General features: G+C 35.2%; 2 protein-coding genes across 2 annotated transcripts in view; both read right to left on the bottom strand.

Annotated features, from left to right (window-relative positions):
* MAT1A (methionine adenosyltransferase 1A) overlaps positions 1 to 1325 on the bottom strand; it is a 17580-nt gene extending 16255 nt beyond the window's left edge. Inside the window, exon 1 of the mRNA XM_068687897.1 lies at positions 1008 to 1325. Coding sequence (XP_068543998.1) covers positions 1008 to 1101 — 94 coding nt within the window. The 5' untranslated portion in view covers positions 1102 to 1325. The remainder of the gene's footprint in view (positions 1 to 1007) is intronic.
* Positions 1146 to 22331, bottom strand: DYDC1 (DPY30 domain containing 1). The gene is made up of 7 exons (XM_068687908.1): positions 22194 to 22331; positions 21508 to 21660; positions 21190 to 21312; positions 19940 to 20020; positions 18948 to 19040; positions 17321 to 17379; positions 1146 to 3806 (listed from the first exon to the last, which is right to left on the bottom strand). The coding sequence occupies exons 2-6, from the start codon at positions 21652 to 21654 to the stop codon at positions 17326 to 17328; spliced, it is 498 nt and encodes a 165-aa protein (XP_068544009.1). The 5' UTR covers positions 21655 to 21660; positions 22194 to 22331; the 3' UTR covers positions 1146 to 3806; positions 17321 to 17325.

The raw sequence follows: 22331 nt of genomic DNA, 5'->3' as shown, positions 1-22331 counted from the left end.
ATGGATTTGACCTGCACTAAAAAGTTCGTAATACAGAGGAGTACCAGAACTATCGATATAAAATTCTCACTTTTGAACTTTCTGTTCTCTGTCATCCACCATTTATGTTTTACTTACATTACATGAGTCCATATCTGAAAAAAAACCTTGCAAAAGGTACAGGATGCCAAGTTGTGTTCTAAAATAAATACACTTTTCAGGACATCAAAGAGTTTATTGTCCCTTGGATTCATTTGGGGGAACACTTGTTGACATAAGGTACATGCTTAGGGTAGATGAATATTTGTTTTCCATAAAATCAAACTCAGCTCTGCTGACCATACATAAATTTTAGCAAATAACTGTCTGCTGTTTGCTTAAGCAATTCCATACATTGCATTTATACACAGATGATGAAATGGGGGAAAATCTATCAGTAACTCTGCCACATGCAGCTGCTGGGACCACTGATTTTTAAATGCTTTAAAATAGCCTGCTCATAGATATTCCTGTCATAGGTGACAGTTTTAGAGCATAGCATATATATATAAGGACCCCTAGTGATATGGAACTTGAGAAGGAAGCTATGCACTCTTATCCATATGTGAAATTCTAGTCTACCAGAGATACAGAACTGTCAGATACAGAACTGTCTCCACAGTACTACTGAAAAAAAAATTAAAATCAGATGATAAAGAAGGAGTAGCAACCATGTACCATTGCCCTCCCCACTGTAACACACACCCAGCAAAGGCACATGAAGTCCTGCTGGAAGCACCCTAGTTGTAGCAGTTCTCTATTATAGCAGTTACTGCTAGCTATAGCACTTCTATACACTATGTAGAAAAGGTCCAATGGAAATAACGTTAAAATCACTCTGTTACAAAGACTTTCTATAAGACTAACAAACAGGCTTTTAAAACTTCCTCCGGCTTCCAAAACTTCTTTTTAATACTTCTTCAGGCTTTTAAAATGTTTAACATGAAAATATTTTTTCTTTTATGTATTTGCCACAGTGGGCTTCTTACCTGGATGCCCTTCTCCTACTGACTCCGATGTGAACATGAAAGCCCCTTCATCATCCAGCGTGTAGTCACATAAACCATCCACTGGTCCATTCATGGTTGTGATGCTTTTCCAGGTGGATTATTTTAAAATGTGGTTGAAGAGTTCTAGCCTTAGTGCCTTCTGTTAAAGATGAAGGTTCTTTATTAGCAGGACTGTCACCGTCTTCACTCACTACCTGTAACACTAACTTGAATTCAGCGTGTGATTCTGAAATGGGCTGGTATCTGTGCGTGCATGCAAGGAGTATGCATGTGTCTGAAGTCTGTATCCCTACCTAGCCTGATCTGTCAGTCTCTGGGCTGCTCCTATATATGGAAAAGTGAAAGTGCCCAGATAATCATGTGAGGAAAATGGAAGAGCCCATTTCTTGGTAGGGGAGTAAGTTAATTTGGGGATATTTCACTAATTAACTTTGTTCTTGGCAACATTCTAGATTCAACCTATACAAGATTGGATACCATAGGAACTCTAATGAAAATGAAGTAATCCAGGAGTACTGGTGACAGTTCAGTTTAGCTGCTTCTTCAGTTTGTGTCTCCCCTTGTTCTGGGATCTGTGTTGTGTTTCCAACCGTGTGTTGTGGTTTTACAGGGATAGATGAAAGATCTGTAAATGCACGCCTTATGTAGCAGAAGACTGGGAGAAGTTTGTTCTGCATCATGCAACTGTATTTTACTGTTCCCTTTTCATCTCTTGAAATGTAGCATTCTCTCCTGAAATATTTTTTTCCTTTTCATACATTACTCTTGCACATTTGAGACAAGAGACACCTGATAAGATATAGCACATGACACATTTCTCCTTTATGCACACCTCTGCCTTCAACTTTAGCCTTCCTTTTCATTTGTTCTCTTTTCTGTTAATTAAGATCCAGCTTGACTTTCGAGAATCATATTCTCATATTACATTCTGTAACCCACAGAAATACACTAACTGCCACAATTGGGTACTCAGTATTCGTTTCAGCTACTGAAAATGTCTTCAGTCAGATGGCTAATATTTGGAATATGCTGATGGTATGACAGGTATGAACACAGAGAGCATTTTGTGTAAGCTTGTATACAAAAAAAAAAAAAAAAGTGTAAATATCTACATGAGGCAGACACAGAAAATGCCCAGCATCATTAAAACAAAACAAACAAAGCAAAACAAAAGAAAAAAAAAAAAAAGTTTAACTACTCTTAATTCATTTACAGATATCATTCTAGTCTCAACCTCAGACCGAACCATTGATCTACCAAAATCAAATTCTCCCTTTACTTCAATGAACACAGAATCATACTCTCTTAATCATTCACTCAGATGTTAAAGTACCTGATAGTTGGATTGGAACAAATGACATGCTGCTTGTACCATAGCCCCTGCAATTTTGAGAGCACTGACATCCTTACTGTTCTTCAGTTTAAAAATTTAGTTCACTTCAAACTCTTTGTCAGTATTATTCTAAATGACTAGTCCCTTGGATTCAAATTTCTGCATTGCTACATATTAACGTAAGAATTCATTGGAATTTTTTACTTTCTACCAACATTCCTGAAAATGATGATCAACTTCTGTGAATGTTCCCCAGTAATCTGCTGTAGCACTGGCCCCCTTCTAATGATCATTGACATGGAATAGTTTGTTTCAAAAAAACAACCTCTTGGTATTCTTTCGCACAGAATTCATGCCAGAGAATGAAAAGCACTGGTTTAACTTAATAATGCAGAATTCACATATCAGACATGTTATGAGGCATAGCTTTCTCTGGAGTAAACTGTCATCACCCCACTGACACTAGGATTCTATCTGTCTGAATAAATTCTGCATTAATAACACCTAGAAAAATGGAATTAAAAAAAAAAAGAAAAAAAGAAAAAAAGACCAAAGAGTAACTACTTAGATTAACTCTAGTTAATCAGTAACATTGAAAAATTATATTAACTTTTAAAGTAAAATAATGTTGGTGAGATTCATTCATTCTTAAATGCAAATGCCTTTCTCCATGGAAACACAGAAAGACATGAGGGGAACGGATGAAACAGCTCTGACAAAACCTCATTTTGTACACATAAGAGTTCTCTTTCTAATTCTATGAGTAATCCTCCAGCAAAAGTAGACAAGACTGAATGGTCATTCTGTAACTTCCACTCTCTCTTGCTTCTGTTTTTGCTTTTTCTTGTTTTTCAATGCCACTTAAGAACAGAAAATGTAGTTTGGGACTAGACTTTTTTTTTTTCAGGTAACACTTAAGCAAAATGTAGAAACTGGCCTCTCACATAACCTTATTCCTCTCATATTACCTTATTTAAAAATAAAAATCACAAGTTCTTAAAATGCTGAAGAGTGCAAGTAATTTGACACACAAGTAATGAGTTTGCAGTCCCACTGTTTATTTTGCCTTTGCAGTTCTTCCTATTGAACTCTTTTCTGCCTAGTTAAATGCATTTGTCCTTGAGACCTATGGAAGGTCACCCTTCATGACAATAGCCTCACTGCTAATAGTATTTTAGAAATGCTGCACAGCTGCATTTCACATAACTTGTGTAAAACCTCCAGTTTGAACTGCTTCCAGGTGTGGTTTTACTATCAAAAGCAACACATTTGCTTTATGGCCATGAAGCACCTCAGCATGTTGTTTTCCAGGACATCTTCCAGGACTCTAAACCAGTGTAGGGTTAGGTAATGTTTAATTTGGCTTCTCTTCGCAGACAATTTGACTTGTTAAATATTTGTAAAAAGGTAAGATAGTGTTCTATCATCATGTGTAGATCTCCTGCCTATGCCAAAAAAAAAAAAAGAAAAAAAAAAAAAAAAAGATAGTAAAATAATGATTGATATAAGCATTTTTCCCTATTCCCTTTTAAAGATAGCAACTCATCTATCAGTGTAACAGGCTTCCAGAATTTCTATTAACTTTACTGCAAAACTCAACAGCTTTGTGGTACTGAGCCCTAAGAAAGTTAGTTTCTCTGCATCATTTTAGGTACATTTAGACTATAATCTGTCACCTTTACTCAAAAGATACCTAGAGGCAAAATCCTCTGAAGCTTTGACTTTGCTTTGAAATGAGGCTAAATGACTGCTTTGCTTTGAAATGAGGCTAAAGACAAGACAATAGTAAAAGTTACACTGTCTAATACTCTCAGTATTTATTCATGTTGACAGTAATGACAATCCCAACCACTGGAATAGCAGTGCAACTCTTTCTACTAATTGTAATCTGTTTGGAACCATTCCATGTTCTTGTTACTTTTACTCATGGCAGATCTGCAAAACTACCCCTCTTCTAGTTCATAAAACATTTGTCAGCTGTCTGAAGGCATGGTTTTATGGCAGCCTTGAGAAAGCCCTGGAAGTAACAAAGTGAACAAGAAGTAACTTAGAACAGAATTTTATGAATGACTGCTATCAATGTTGCAGATTCTCTAGACAGATATGACTGATAAATCGCCTTAACCCTAGACCTTTCATGACATAGTCTCATTAGTTCCTTTTACTTGCTCACCTTCTTCTTTCCTGCCCTTATCAACTTTTATCCTTTGTTCCCCTCCCCTCATCTTGTCCTACTTATATCCTTTTGGTTATTTAAGACACGTTTCTTTTTTTATTTTTCCCCCCCTTTGCTTACTCTTTTTACTCTTTTCTTTCTCCCTACATATCACTTCTGATGTCCTATTTATGTTATAAAACACTGAGAATGGAGCCTACATGGATGAATAATATCTGTAGAAATGAAAAATACGCTTAGATATAAAACACTTCCAAACTACCACAACAAAAGGGAAAGGAAGAAGGTAGCTGTCCTTAAGAGCTGGACATCCTTACGTAAAGGATGCAAAAAAATATTTTCACTGTACAGGTGAAGCAGTACAGGTTTAAACTGCTTGTACTGTTTCACTGCAGTAGCAACTTTTAGGTAACTCCTTTTGAGTAATGAGGAAATTATGTCAAGAACTCCTCAGATCTCCTAGATTATTAGAATCAGTCACAGGAAAACCATTCCTTAAGCTTTGCAATTGGCTCTCTCACCACAACTTTCAAAAGCACTGAAAAACAAATCAATTTGTAGAGACCATACACTTCATGTTAACTACACTTCTGTTATCATTAAAGGACCCAAACTCATGCTTAACTTTTACCAATACACAAGAATACCTCATAAATATGAATAACACATATGAGAGTGTTTTCCCAAATACTTTTATTTTGTTCTCTCAACTTTATATTCAGATAAGATGTTAACTGTTTAACAGACTAACAGTAAAGTTTCTTATCTTGCTATTTTATTGTCACTTTACAGAAACATGCAAGGAAATTACTCCTAACATATGTGGAACATGTAGAAATAAATTCCACTTATGTGGAAAATGTAGAAATATATCTTCTAATTGAGGAAATAATTCTAATACCAGTTTTATCAGTGCTGTTTAGAATAATTATTTAAGATTAATACAAACAGTGTGCTTTCAAGAAGGTAGTGTAGGTCATCTTTTTTTCCTATTAGAAATAAGCATTACATTACGGAAGCATCATGAGATGTCTTTGAGGGCTTTTTGATTTGTTGATAAAAAGATTTGATTTATCTTTTATATTTTGTTTTAGGCAAGCTGGGGGGGGATATTTTGTTTTTGAAGTTACCATAAGGAAGATTTGTTTAGTTGGGTTTATTTCTTTTGCATGAAGAATGACAAGCAAAGCAATAGAGCCTGTATATCAGGAACTCAACACAGAACTCCCACCTGCTTCAAAACTCTCACCTTTACTTATTATTACCTGAAAATTCTGGCTCAAGGCCTCTCAGACATGCAGGTGTAAAATTTCACTGACCCATATCCATTCAGGGCAAAATCAAATATTATGGGACAGAAAAATAAAACAACAACAGCAAAAAACAGATTGTGATTGCACAAAGAAAGGAAATGTTATGTATGCTGTGATGAATGTTTATCACCTAGCATTTATTCTTTCATACCACCTTTCTCCTTCTCACTCTGGGGTCCAGGACCTCCTGCAAACTCTGCACACTATCATGAGCAATTCATTTTCGTTTTCATCCTTGAGCTTTCTAAATTTTTGAGTGAATACCAATTCACAGTAAATTCTTACTGTGCATTCTATCTGACTTATTCCACAGTTATTTCAGCTTCAGAGATTCTCTGCTGTGTCTCCCATCTACCTTCCTCCCTACTTCCTAAGAGGTCTTTTCAAGTTCTTCCACTATTAATAAGAAAGAAAATAATTATTTTTGCACACATGTGCTTGTCCTCTTTGCACCTGTTTGACCTTGATTTTTCTACTCTGACACATCACTGAATCACAGAAAGGTTGAGGTCTCTAGTCCAACACTCTGCTCACAACAGGACCAACTTAACCAGGTTGCTCAGCATAATGTCATTAAGTAACATGTAACAAGCACGTTCAGCATAATGTCATTAAGTAACAAGCAACTCTAAGGTGCTTCTTATGAAATAATTAAAGTTACTTTGGAGATTAAATTTTGCTTTTATTAAAGTCAAATGTAGTCTTGATTGCAAATTCAATAGGAGCATTACTTTCCCAGAACTGTGCCACTATGGAGAATTGAATACTACTTTGTTTTCTGTTGATATTTTTAATAAAAGTCCTAGCTGTTTACGTGTAAAACCTGAGATCATTCTTCAAGGGTCTGTAGATAGAGTACATGTTTACAAAGTCAGGCATTTTTTACAGCCCTTAGACAGACACCTCAGTTTCTTGCATGTTATATAACAAAAAATTGCTTGTTTTTTTCTAAATCAATCTTCATAAATTAGAATTGGTAAATCAGAAAAGGTAGAAAAATAACAACAGTAATTGAAATTTAGGGTTTCACTTACATCTTCTATCTATCTATCTATCTATCTATCTATTTATTTATTTATTTAGTATGTTATTACTTAAACAGCATTAAACCATCCTGGTATATAATACTTCTGTCTTTGTCAGTTTTTCTTATTAAAGCATTTGCTTGTGTTATGTCCTCATATGAAGCCCTGCCAGAACAGAATCATAAACTCTCTATGGGTCCTCCAAAAATGATGAGATAGAATGGAGCCCTATTTCATCTTCACCTCACATTGCAAAAAGCCTTTTTTTTAGTTTGCAAACATGATACTGTATAACTCCAGATTTTGCTTATGATATTTATGATAAATTTAATAATTTAACCCATTCATTGCTAAATTTATGTCCTGGACAGGAATGGAAAATTCTTAAATTATAAATGGGCTCCCTCAAACCTTAGAGGAAGCCATCTATGTATTTTCCTTATATGTTTTTTCCAGCTGTCATGGTCAGTTGAGAATGACTGTCACCTGCCGCGTAACAAAGCGCAACCCTGAAGTTCAATTGCAAGGGGTGTGATCATACATCAGATACATACAGAACCACAATTCCTTTCTGAGCAAATAGTTAGGACTCCTTGTTGTTAATGACAGGTCTAATCACCTGTCCAGACTAAATCCCTTTACAGCCACAGATCTTTATCTCAAAAACAATTTGGCTAGGGTAACACAGCAGTCTTCCAGCAGCTTGGGATCTGTACAATCTGCATTTACATGTCTTACGACATTATTAGTGTATATATGTAAACCATTAGGATTTCCTCAGTACCTTAGGAAACAGACTGATACATTCAAATAGCCATTACCCAACAGTTTTTGCTGCAGTGGTTCATAGATGTTTACAGTACAGGTGGTCTTTGGACTTTGAAACAAATATTGACTCTAGTACATGAAGTGAGGTTGCAGGAACCTATTTGCAGGAACACAGTTGTGGAATCCCTAAGTGCTGGCTTCCTGACAAGGAACATTAGGTTAAATTCAGATGCTTTTTATTTCTTCTAGGTATGTAGTGCAAGAAAGGACCTTTCTTTCATGTGGTATAGGACTAAAATTACTTTTCTTAATCATTTACTACTCAAAAATCTTCATATATACCTGCCCTATATGCACAGTGTATAGAATCATAGAATCCTCTATGTTGGAAAAGAATTTCAAGATCATCAAGTCCAACCATCAGCCTGACCTACAAAGTCCCCACAGCCGGTATTTGCAGATGTAGCTCATTTATGCTCACAATGAAAATATTTGCATACTGGAAACTGCTTGATCCAGACAAATACATTTACTTGTATACTCAGTACTAACCTAGTCAATAATGCACAGCAGAATTTTACTTTATTTTTGCATGACTGAAAATGACTGCACAATGCTGTAAACTCCAGAATTAAGCTTATGTGGATATCTGGAGAAAAAGATACAACATACAACCAACAACTTCATTAGTCATTACTCCTATCCAAGGTGGTTATTCACAAGTTTTCAGAAATACTCTCACCATTATCGCTACAGAGCTCAGATGCACTACCAGTGCTCTGGGATGTGCCGATTATGTACATAATCCGATTGGTTCCATCTTCCAGAAACACCCCCAACCTGACCTTGTCACGAGTTGGTTCATCCAGGCTACCATTCAGGTAGCAATTTCACATACTTGAGCTGGACAAATACATTATCAGACAGCAAACATCATTATCTTTCATCTGTGTCTGAAAGACTTCACTCCAACTAGTCATTTAGCAGTTTCAAATAAACAAGTCTTAAATAACACACAGCCAAAATGTTCTTAGATGTGTGCCTAACCAGAGAACATTAATGGATGAAGGGCACGTAACATCAACCAACACAAGAGCATAAACGGTACTAGACAAAAATACATACAGTAACTGGAGCACATAAAAATTTCTATGGACTACTATTTATAGATGAAATATAGAATGGAAAAATTCAATACCACCAAAATATCTTCAGGCTTATAGACATTGTTGCCATCTCAAAGTTTTGTTATGATGTCCAGTGTTTTGCAGACTAAATGTCTCAGAATTTTTTCCGGTATATTTCAGATTTGTAAATAAATAAATAAAATTGATTGCTCAAGACAAGACAAATAAAGCCCAACATCTATTACTATATGCTATTGGCATTTTAAATTGCATTCCAGAAAGGTTGACTTGCAATTTCTTGAATTAGTTTTGAAATACTGTATTGAGAGGAAACTCTGGGGTATGGCAGCAAAAACTTGTAAGATGTGCAGTGCAAGGAATCAGCCAGCCACCTCCCCCATATGTTTTGTTTTCCAAAAAATTATTAAAATAATTAGGCTAAAAAATGTTTCATAGACAACTAGAAAGGAATGACAAGGGTTAAGAGGTCTACATTTTTTTAATATGATCAAATGTAAATATATATGCATACATTTTTTTCTACAGCGTGAGAAATTTCTCCTTTTTCTCCATTTCTAAACAAGTATTTTTTCATCACAAGCTGATTGGAAGCACTTAATCATGACAATACACAGAAATGATATATATGAGCTGAAGGTGCTTATAAGAAGTAGGCTCTGAACTATAGGTGTGCTAACAGCACAATTGAGTCCTATTCTCCATGACATTATTTTTGCAACAGAATGTTTATCACAAGTGAAGTGTCATTAATATCCTTTTAAAAAGAAATTTTTATTAAGTCACATGTAGGATTACCAAAGTTGAAAAGTATAAAAAAAGAAAAAGGGTAATTTATTGATCTTTGCAAAATTATTAGTTACAAAAATATGTGCATGCAGTGGTTTCTTACTCCTCGTGTTGTGACTGACATCCTAGTCATTCCCTATTGGAAAACACAGTAAAACAAAAGAATGCTAAACCAACCCAGACACCTCTGCTAGAAGATGTATAAAAATTTATTTATTTATTTATTTATTGTGAGGACTGATTTTTACTTTCTGCTAAATCATCTGCCTGAAAAGTAAAGTGGGATTTGTGAGGTGTAATGACCTCTTGCTTTGATCCTTAACAACAGGAACATTTTTAACAAAGAGAAATGCCTACGAATGTCACACCTTTCCTGTTGGTCTGAAACATACAAGGACCAAAACTAACAACAACAAAATAAGACTATAATCTGGTGTTAGTGTTCACAATGTAAATTAAGACTATAAACTTCAGAATGTTGTTCTTAAGGATTGATTTTTTTTTTTAATTTCTGCAATGCATTCAGTTTATGCTCATCACTTTACTCCAAAATCACATTACTCCACACAACAGACCAGTGACACTACAACTTCTCAAGGAAGCAGACTATAGCCCTGTAAAAGGAAACTGAAGCCTGCAGCTCTGGTAGGCAGGGAAGAAGGAAAAAAATAGCAGCTACACTCTTTACCAAGCTGAACATTACCCTACAAGGGTTGTTGTTCTTGGTGGTAAACAACTGCAAGAACTGCTCTTAAGTGTATCTCCTTCTTCTAATATTTTCTCTTCTCTTGACTTTTTATCCCTTCAGCTCTTCATACAAATAGTTTTGTATTAGGAGTACTTAAATTCCCAATTTCACATCATTCATTAATTCTGTCTCCTAGGCAGAAGGTATTTTCTTTTGCAAATTAATACTGAAAATGGCATCCGTCATAAACCAACTCCTCAAAGACATGCTCTTTTCTGTACCTCTAGAAATCTTGGCTAATGAGAAAATTAATACTATGCCCATACTAGAGTTTATTATTAACTACTTCCCAATTGCTATAAATGCCTTAGAATCCCAACAGCAATGGTCAGAGAATGAGGCATTCAGAGGTTTTCGGGTGATCAGTTTTATTTTACTACCTCTCCACCTTTGCAGCACCACAAAATGTGTCGCTGGGATTCTGTAAGTCTTTAGAAGTAAGGTCAGCAAAGTGATTGCAATGTGTAATTATCTTTAAGACATGTGCACACATTCCCACACAACTGGCACAAATGTTTTACCAGGACTCAAGTGAGAGTCCTGCCAATAAGTTCAGTAAGCACAGACCTATCTCCTTAGACAATAAAGTATTCTCTACACAGAGAGAAAATTAGATTTCAAAATTCATTTCCAGATTTTGAATTCACATATATTTGAACCTATTCAAAACAGAAGGTTTTACATTTACAGTTCACAACACTGAAATACTACAAGTAATAAAATTTTATCTTAATAAATTTGAATTACTTATCCTCCCAAGCAAAGCAAAACACAGAATAGTCAGTGGATCTTTTTTCTTAAAGTTTACATGGTCTTCGCAAAATAAAAGAAAAAAATAGTATTGGTGTACTGCTGCCAGCCGCAAAAGCCTCTATGTGTACAGGTGGAAACTTTTGTGTAGTCACAGAATAGCATGGCAACAGTTGTAGCTGCTGTTTGGCATTTGAAGAACATTTGAAGAAAATTAAGAAAAATGGAAAACTGCCATTCTACACTTCGCTGTATTTCAAGAGTCAGCCCAAATATTTAGGAACATACAGGTCTGTCTGTACTCTCCTGATTTTTTGTGCCAAGCAAAGCTTAGAAATATTCTAGGACAAGTTCATTTATCATGTAACTGTGATGAGTTTCCAGGTGATAGACTAAAAAAATAATATATATATACAAAAAAAAAAAAAAACAGGTCACAAAAGAGGGGTAAGGAGAATGTTACCAATGGCCTAGGTCTGAGCAATGGTGAAAACCTCAATTCTAAATATATTTAGGGTCTTTAGAAACACACTCTATTGAGATAAGAATAAACAATGTTTCACAAGGATGACTTATAGTTCTTGTTGAGAAGCTTGCCTGAATAGTTTTAAAATACAAGCAAATACAGTAACACATAGCTCAAGCCCTATAGAGAAAAATAATAGTCATACATTTTTCCTATAGACTCCACTTATATAGACACATATGAGCACTGAAAAAATGTGGAAGAACAGCTGCCTCAGAACTTCACAGCAGTCCCAGCTTTAGAAATTTTCAGCTGTCAATGCCTAAGGGTAACTTTTCAGTGCAGCTAGGTTTACAATGAAACAACAGATCCTGTTTCCAGGGTTACAATTATCGGTTAAATAAATAGCATTTTTTAAACTTATCTACTAAACACATCAGTGGCAAAACCAAAATTGCTTAAGATAATAATGACTCAAATACAGGTGTGTCTGCATGCAGCCAGTCATTTCTGGAAGAAACTACATTCAGGAGGTGGGGTAGAAATGGAGCAGAATGATTGGAGAAGCCCAACACACTCCCAGGAATGTGACTTGAAACTGAGCAAAGGGGAGCTGCAGTGCCCTGCTGCTGCAATGGGAAAAATTTATTGTCAGAATGTTCCCTCTCTCCCATCCTCCTTGCCACAATGAGTGTTTTCTCTTCTGCAGTGTCTTCCTCTACATATAGTTTGAATCAATCAATTTTCTCATTCTAAAATTAGGTATAATAAAAGTTTAATAAGTAAGAGATGAGTTCTCAGGGGTAGAATTCATGCTTACAGTAGTAGAGAGCACAACCCTCTTACTAATGATTTCAACCAGAGCTTTTTCAGCAAATTTAGTGAGAACAAAATTGAGATCATTAAAAGACTCCTTCCTCAGTGCAACAACAATATATATATATATATATATTTTTTTTGCTTTATTTGTTTCAATCAACAACAACAAAGAAATAAGCTCTATTTATTACAGAGCTGGAAATTTGATTCTGCTCATTAAAAAGAAGTAGACTAACCAAAGTACTTGATAAAGTTCAGACATACTTCCTCCTCCCCCAGAAAAAGCTAATGTTCTTACCTCGAATCTGCAAGATCACATCTACATTATAGACAAGCCACTGAGTAAAATCATTTATTTTGTCCAAAGAAACATTTACTGAACTCTAACACCCATGGGGTTTACATCAAACTAAAATAGTATGTTTTTCACACCCACTTTCCCAAGATTATGGGGAAAAAAAAATCCTTAATAATAGCATCTCCAATTATTATATCCAGGAATGACTACATGCAGAAAGTGGCAAAATCTCCTTCTGAGAGTTTGTTAAAGGACTCCTAAACCTTCTAAATATTCTTTAGAGAGAGTAAGGTAATTCAGATAACTTTCATATGGTATGTCTAATTATTTAATGTTTATTCTAAATCAAGCCTGAACTTCACATAGTTGTTTAAAGTATGTTTGAAATTTTAGAATATGCCAGATGCAAAACTGACGAGGAAGAATACTTTTGATTTTTAGTGTAGTATATGTTTCTGTGTCACTACTGAAACATCAAAACAGCCTTTTTAATAAATAACAGCTTGAATAAGATTAACTAGCAAGAAACCAATGCTGAGCCTTCTCTACTTGTTAAATTACTTGACTGTTTGTCTGTTGCTCTACTTTTGGTTAATAATACAACCACAGTTGGTATTAATAATAAAATGGCAAATGGCTTAATATAGTCAGTTTTTGTTGTTGTTTTTGGTTTTGTTGGTTTGTTTGTTTGTTAACCTCAACCTCATGAACTCATGTTCAGACAGTCAAAGGACTACTCTAAGAAACTAGTTGTCACAATTTTTTTTTTCAAAATAGCCATTGACTTTAGGTGCCATATAACTGAGCATACAATGGAAGCACTGAGCATCTCCATAAAGGGCCCTAATGGATATAATCGTTCATGACGTAGCATCTTCTAGAATAATTTCAAAGAAAAATTGGTGTAAACCTCAGCAAGTCAGATCTACAATAAACACTGATTTTGGTTTATGATAATGATGAATACACAAGATAACAGAGAAGATCCACAGTATTTAAGCTGGATATTCAACTGAAAGCTCTCAAATTCCTTGGATCAGAGCCCTCTGCTTCTTAAAAAAGTTCGCTACACTATGACATCTCAAATGGTATCTTCCTCTATCCTGCCTTTCTTCTACTAGTACTAACCCAACAATATCTATGTAAAAGTTTATAATAGTATAGTTTCTTCCATCATCTGAATTGAAACAAATACAGAAGTACATAGCACAAAGACTGCATGAGTGATAATGGTAATGCCAGAAACCAAACAAACCTAAAAAATAACTAAAACAAAACAAAACAAAATAAATTCAATTAAAATAATAAAACAACTGGTAAGATATTTTAAAATTTGCATCAGTCCATATCAATAAAATCAGGATTAGCCTCTCTCTTCTAGCTGCAGTCAATAGACAACACTGTTCTTTATCTAACCTAAGAACAGGAAAACTTCACAGAGGTAAAACAAATAATAGCTGACTTCAAATGTAAGTAAACTGTATTAGCAAAGTTCAGAGTAAATCAATTTTGCATTTAATCCTGACTAATTCATCCAACTCTCACTGCCATTAGCAAGTTGCTGTGAAAAGCACTTGCTTACAAAAGGATCAGTTTCTTTAGACTATGAAGGAAAACCACCTATCAAAAGAAAGAGGACTGTTTACTTAATAAAGCCTACTCTGTTAAATGATAACATAAAAATGTGCCTGCTGCAAAATATATTTTTCCTTCCAGGAGAAGTTTCTTGCATTGCAGAGCTGAATTTCCATCTTTATAAACTGACTGGCAGTTGAACTGATTCATTTTGTCCTATTTTGGGCTTCATATCTGTTTGCATCCTTATGCTTGAGTATTGCTGGAATGAGAACAGCTGTGATTGGGAACATCACTATCAGCACATTCTCTGGAGGATCTGTACTAAGGGTCTTTTAATGGCCCAAAAAAGTCTGCTCCTGGTCTGCAGAAATGAAAAACTATAATTGTGTAATCTTCTGTCAATAGTTATTTTCACCAACATTTTCTATTATCTGCCTCTGATGGAAAAGAAAGCTGTAGCTTAACTTATGTAATTGCAGGGGTTTATGTTTGTTTATTTGTTTTGTTTTTCATTATACAACCTTAGATTTTATGCAAAAGTTAAGTAGTACTACCACTTCTGGAATCACATCATCTGCGGTAACAATGGAACAATATCTTCCTCCTTGTCTCCTGTTCCAAGCTCTAATCTAGCTATGCTCCAAAGACTGAAGTTCAGAAAGAGAAGTCAATGATTTTAAGCTGTCTTCATTTCCCTCCCAGCTTAGACAACTAAGCAGAAGTCATCCCTGTTGTATACTATAGTAAGATTTCCAAGTTACCTACAACTGTTTTGCATCTTAAGACAGTATTGAACCAACAATACTTTACCCTCTGATCCCGTATCTAAGATAAGAATTCCTATGAAGCTGCAGGAGGCAATCAGTGCACTAGGTCTGTGCACATCAGATTCTGAACAATGGGAATTATCTTGAATGGTATTTGAACACCTTATTTCTTCTTATATACTTTATGTACATGATCAGATTAATATAACTACAAAGGAATAAGTAAACTGTAATCTGCCTTTTTATTTTGACCCTTGCTAAAAGAATTTTCTGATAAAAGTTTCCATTTGAAAATTCAAATGCTATCTAGAAAGAAAATGAGAAATAGCAACGGAAAGATCACAAAGAAAAAGTCACAACTAAAACAAGATGAAACAAAATGACAAATAATCATGGATCGTAACAGGCACAGCCGCCTCTATTTTTTTTTTTAAGGATGCACTCTAGTGGACACACATATAACCAACTCAAAGGAAGATACAAGTGTTATGAAAAACTAGACAATGAAAGTCACTTGTTGGAATTAGTAATTAGAATTATTTACTAGCATGTTTAAAATCCTGTCTTATATCTTAAGCATATGTCCTACCTAAATGTGAAGGCTGAAATTTTCATAATCAACATATCTAAATAACAAGATTTTTGGTTAAATTTGTTTAATTTTTGTTAGGTTTGTAAAATTAAATCAACATTTGTAAATATTTACACCTGGGAAATTCCATTTTTCCCTCTTGGGAAAATATATGTCGTAAAAGGCAGATAAACAGTCAGTAGCATCTGCAATCAATACAAATCAATGTGACAACAAAGAGGGTGATAGCATTTTTTTAATAATGGCCAACAACTTTATTATACGTAAGGAAAAAACTATATATTACTATATTAAAAATAACAGTGCACACCTTTTTAAAAATTGATAGGATTCTGCCTAGTATGAGCTACATGAACAGAACAGTTACTCAGAGCAGAAAAATACTTATTACACGATTGACCTTATTTATTACATGACTGACCTTTGCCTATTGCGTATACCTATTTTTAACATTTTCCAAAGAGAAAAATCTTAAAGCTAGCTATAATATAAATTAATTAAAGTGAAACTTCCCAAACAATTCTTTCATCCCACACTTGGAATGGCAAATACATTAACTATGCACTGAATTTGTAACAAAGAGTATCCCATCATACAATATTGGCAATACCCTAATGTTAATTGTCCAGTAACCCATGTTATTAGAAGACACTGAGATATGAAGATACTTTTTAACCAAGAAGCAGAGGATTTCTCAAGGCTGGTATGTTTTCCATTTATAATAAATAGAAATGAAACACTCATTGTGACCTGTACCAAGGTATTGGTGATTACAGAAAATTGTGATAAGAATTAATTCAATCTTTAAGGGATATAAAACTGATTTTTAAATAGATATGGAAAATATTAAATATTCTTCCAAATTTTTAGATGTGGAGCTTTGAAAACCAATAACGGTATTTAGCAAAGATAATCAACACAGACATAGTTTATTAACTTGCAAATTCAAGACAAATGCAGAAGATTATTTTAATATCCAATTAACCAAACGGACATGTAGACACTTGTAGCTCACCTAATATCACACAATAACCAGAAAGGTTTATCTGAACTCCAGAGCAAACACCTACAGTTACAAAAAGTACCTCATGATTTCTATGTTAGACACAGATGGATTTTTAGTACACCTGTCTACTGAGTGAGAAGGTTACTTCTAGATGGCATAAATCTTCTGACTAAATTCTTGCATTTAGTCTGATGTATAGAACTCTCTCTCCATCTCCTGACATATATATATATAGATAGATAGATAGATATCTATATCTATATCTATATCTATCTATCTATCTATATCCTTTCTTAATATCAGAAACCTTTCAAATTCTTGTAAACTTTCTTTGATCTTTTGCTTTTTTTATTATTGATTCAAATTAGCATATCGTTGCCCTTACTCCAAAACACCCTTGATACATGAATTATATCTATAAAATCCATTTTAGGTTGTTACTCTCCAAGAATCAGTGGGCAGTAAGTAAAAAATACATTTACTGCTTTCATCACAACTCCAGTTTTATTCCTTCAAGTCATCTATGACAGCTACTGCAGTTTAAGAGCAAAAGGGTAGCATGGCATGCCAGAACCAACAGACTTCATATACCCAGAAAGCAAGGAAATTCAAATAACAGGTATGCAAATCAGTTCTATATATAAAATACATAAATTAAGGCATTGCGCTTCAATTAATAGAAAGTTGATCAGCAAGCAATGAATAGAAAATATATTTACTGCTTTCAGATTGGTTGGGAATTTTCTTCCTCTGGTTCTGCCATGACATCTGTTGCAGTCTAAAAAGAACACAAAAAGTTCTATCAGTCTATTGGTTGCTAACATTAACTGGATTTTGTCAAAAAAAAAAAAAACAAAACAACAACAACAACAACAAAAAACGATTAAACAATCACCTGACTTTTATTATAAGATCCAGTAAGTCTGGTTGAAGTATTATGATTCTGAGAACAGAACAGTTTCAGCAGTACAGGTGTATATTTTTTCATTTTATATATCTGTTCTTGATTTGTATTTTAATACAACAAATGTATCACTGGAAAAGCTGAAATAACATCATCAAAGGACTACATAATCCAACTTTAAACCATGTTAGGCATGAAAACTTTGAAAATGATACATACAAGAAGAAGCAAGTCAGTTTAGTACTCATTTGCACTTCTGGTTTTGCACTTCTGGTTTTGCAATTCACTTATTTAAGGACACATAAAATATGCCTGGAGCCTCATGAATAGTTTTTAATATTCCATTGTCAGAAAATTATAAAAATCAGGACTAGACAAGACCTTGAGAACTCATCAGATTTACCTCTTAGCAATATCAAGGAAGCCGCGAAAACCTGGCCTTAAGTATAGTCATAGATATATTCACAATTATATTTGGAAAACACTTATAATACTGTTTTTCACTAAAATAACCCTAAGCATAAAGCATATTAATACCACAATTTTAAGTTCTGAGCTCAAATTATACTACTGATGTCAGAAACCAAGTGAGCAAATCAGTAAGGCTAAAAAAGAAAAAAGGAAACCTACCAAAATCTCAACACCACTTGGAATAGTCTAACTAAAAAAGACAGACATAATATTTTTCTCTACAGTGAATGCACATAAAGTGGAAGATTTCACATGAGTTGGCATCAACTGTTATATGTACTGCCATGACTTACAATACTGAAGGTTGACTGATGTCCTCTCAGTTCTCTGGGTAAGTACAAACAGAAAACAAAAATACAGGTGTGCAAGTTGCGTGTATATCACACTTCAGTCACAGCTGTAGTACTGAAAGCAGTAGTCATGCCGGCATGGGGCTCGGACAACCAGAATCTCAGTGGGTCTTCGCCACAATAAGCACTGTGCACTTTTAATACCTGGTCTTTTACTTTAAACAGTTGCTCAGATATCTCTGCACAAGACTGCATTCTGCTGCACCAACAATCAGAACCACTCAGAAAAATACAAATAACTTCACTCAAAAGTGAGTCATGTTTCGTGATTTAGTGCATATCCTGTACAACTATCTGTTCACACGGCCAAAGAAGGCTGCCTCCACTCTGAGAATATTCATACTTCCATTTGTAGCACATCTGAATCCAAAAGGGCATGCATCTTAAATCTTGAGGATTTCGTCAGCCAACACAGAGTGACTTTTAGAATGCCTTAACATGAAACAGACAACAGGCTAAGGACAGTTTAAATACTATGGCCAAAATACCATCCCTTAAGATCATAGGAGAGAAACAGCACAGCTTTAACTACAACAGTCTTAGCTTTTGGTAAGTCAACACAGATAAGCAAATCCTTAAACATAATCATTTATAGTCTCCTGATTCTTTCTAAACACTTACCTCAAACTGTCCACCCTCGTCTAGCTCCTCAACTGCGGTTAAATTAGGTGCTCCCATTCTATCTGTAAGTTCAGCAATTGTCTTTTCAGTTTCCTGTGGTAATGAAAATGTGTTTTCAGTTAAAAGTATTCCATGTCATGAGTAATTATCTACAGTGAATACTTCAGATATGCTAAAATGACTTTATGTATTAATATAAAAAGAATATTTCGGATGCATGCTACACAAATGTGTTAGTCAATGGGGTCATTCCATACTTGTCTATACTATTTTTATCATTTGTAAATAACAGGAATTGTTGGTTTAAATTTCTCCATATTCATTTTTTCCTGTCACGTTCACAGTCATTTTTCTACAATTGCACACCATCAGTATTTCAACAGTGCTCTAAAAACATGCATATCTCTAAAATATTGTGGTCCATATAAATTTAAGAAGTGTTTCAGATTTTAAAGCTTTACTGAGTTAGCTATGGCAATTATCAGTCTAGATTTTTTACTGAAATAGCATTATATGACAATATATTTATGTGGACCACCATATACACACTCCTGTTAGCATAAATTCCTGGGAACCACAAGGATATTAGAATTAAAAGACATCTCAATTCCAGCCATAGTCCCTTTTCCAGGTACAGCAAATGACTTGGCATTGCCACACAGTAAAACATACTTGTATAAATCTTTAAGTTAGACGTGTTTATGTTATAACATTTTCTCATACAAATTAAGCCAGATTTTGCAATAAATTTATGCTCTGTTCTGAACATAAACTAAAGAAACCTAACACAACAAACGAAAATTCAAGTATAAAACACAGACTGGAAACAAGGGGTTGGACATTCTTTCCCAGTTTTCACTTTTTTTCTTTTTAATTTGTTTTAATATAACAACACTGGGTTTCTGCCTTGTGTTTTGTCTTTAGTGACTGCATCTAGAAAAGACATCTGATTAACAACATTTTTAAACACTTGATTAAGCTTTGTTTTAGACCTCTTGATCCTTCTGCTGCAACTGCATCTTGTCTTCTTCATTCTGCAGCTCTAGCTTCGCCCGTTCTTCTTCCAGCTGCCTCTGTGGTCATTTAATGAAGGGACAAATTAGAAGGAAAAAAGTGCATGTCCATTTTCCCCACCCCATTGCTTCCAATGTATTTCATGGTTGAAATATTAAAAAAAAAAAGCATGAAACACCCTTTTATGTTAATAATATAAAGTCCTCTCAATATCATCTGACTTAATCTCACAGATGAATCATATAGACTCAAATTTATGAATAAAAATGATAAGCTATTTAGATTAACCATCTTCATCAACCTTTACATTTTTCAGTTGGAAATACTATTTAACTTTACTCACTTAGCACAACACTTTTGGTATCTAAAATTGTAAATTCCATATTTTAAAAAAGTGCAAGTGAAATAGATTGAACTCATCTTACACCAGAACTGTGCTTAATATGATCAGCTTACATTTTAAATCACACTTTTGATTTGATCATGTGAAACAATTAAAAAAAAATCCAGTAAATACTATCTACATTAATTACAGCAGCATGCACAACTGAGGCTCTTGCATGCATGCTGACACGGATGGTCATATTCACAACCCTCATCCACGAAGGACAACTTCAAACACAGATGTCATCTTTAGTTCTCATATTTCATGTCCACATAGTATCACATAGTATAGCATTTAAACTACTATGTCAGCAGAATGCTCAAATAGCTAAGGACAGAATCAGGGCCCTCTGCTGCTTAAATATCCAATATTAATTAATTGATTCCCAACTATTTTCAGGAATCAATAATTGTGTATACATTCTCATTACCTTTTTTTGCCTTACATTGAAATATCTTTGAGTGCTTATTACTCCTAGGCCTCCTTGCAAGCTTGTCAAAAGTTTTTGTACTGAATTCTAGCTTTATTTACACCACCTCTTGTTTGTAACGAACTACAGAAGACAGTCTACTTATTTTAAGTCATTTGTCACGTAAGTTTTAAGGCATTTCCTCTTTACATTCCTTCATTTTTTTGGTAACATCTTACCACATCGTAGGTAAGTTTTTCTTCCCACTTGCTGACAGGTTGTTTCATTTATTACTTAGAAAAGTGAGGTTTAAATACTTGTTTTATGTTACCTTTTTCTCAAAATCCGTATACAGAGAATAAAAACATACTGAATACTACAAGTTTCTACACCATCATATGCTTTTATAACTATCTATTATTAATATTATTAACCTGACGTTGTTCTTCGAGTTTCTGCTGAATCATTAGCTCTTCCTCCTTCATTTTTCTTAACATTTCAAGTTCTTCCAGGGCTGCCTCCCGTTCTTTTTCCAGCTCAATCCTCTCCTGCATTCTCTGTTTCAAAGGTAACATGGAATCAGTTAAAACAACATAGAGATTAACGAGCCACCAATTATATTGCCATGAAATATTTGTTCAACATCTTTCCCATAACTTATATTACAAAATTTCTTAAATTTTCTGTGAGTTATCTCCAGACACAATCTGATATTCTTCATTTCATTTACTATTTATCCACTATATATCCACCTTTTTTTCTTCATCTAAGATTCTCTTGTAATTATAAATCCAATGTGCCAGGTACTCTATCGGGTCTGCTGGGCGATGCTCTACAACCTCTGCCAGTCCCTTTGTCAGGCAACTTCCCAGGCATCTCTTCAGATATTGAGACTCCATTCAGATCTACTAACAACAAACAGACATACATTAGTCATCAATGCCAGAATTAAATTAGGATTTTTAAGAAGTATTGACTCAGGTCCCAAACAGTGGATACGGCATTACTCTTCGTATTTTATTATAGCTAATTTAATCGGGCAGTTAATAGAGGAAAGCTATTCAGATTTAACACTGCTTTAGTTGTTAACCGTTCGAATGATAGATCAATTACACTAAGCACTTTAGAGAAATGTGCTTAGTTGCGCGTGTCCCCGCTCATTGTTTGGGCACGTAGCATTAAGAAACTGCTCGGAAATAAGGCGGTACCGGTAGGCCGGGAGGCGGCGGCTGGGCAGTCACCGCCAGCGGCGGGCTGTCAGGGTGGGCGCCCAGACAGGCCCCCAGGTGCACCTCAGCTGCCCTGAGCGCCCTCACCTGCGGCCCCCACCCACAGCCGCTGCCCCCGGCTCCATGTAAACGCAGCCCGGGGCCTTTCCCCCCCCCCCCCCCCCCCTCCCCGAGTTCCATCCCGGGACTGCCCCTGCGGCACCAGGCACCTGGCGCTGCGCACCGGCACTGGCTGCCCCCGGCCGCCCCCCTCAGACCCTAACGGTCGTAACGGCCCGGGCGCCGCGCGCGCTGCCGCGTCGCTAAGCAACGGCGCCCCCCACGTGGCCGCCGACTGGAGGCGGGGC

This window comes from Anas acuta, chromosome 7 (assembly GCF_963932015.1).
Source record: "Anas acuta chromosome 7, bAnaAcu1.1, whole genome shotgun sequence".
Taxonomy (NCBI): domain Eukaryota; kingdom Metazoa; phylum Chordata; class Aves; order Anseriformes; family Anatidae; genus Anas; species Anas acuta.
This window is presented reverse-complemented; position numbering and strand designations above follow the sequence as displayed.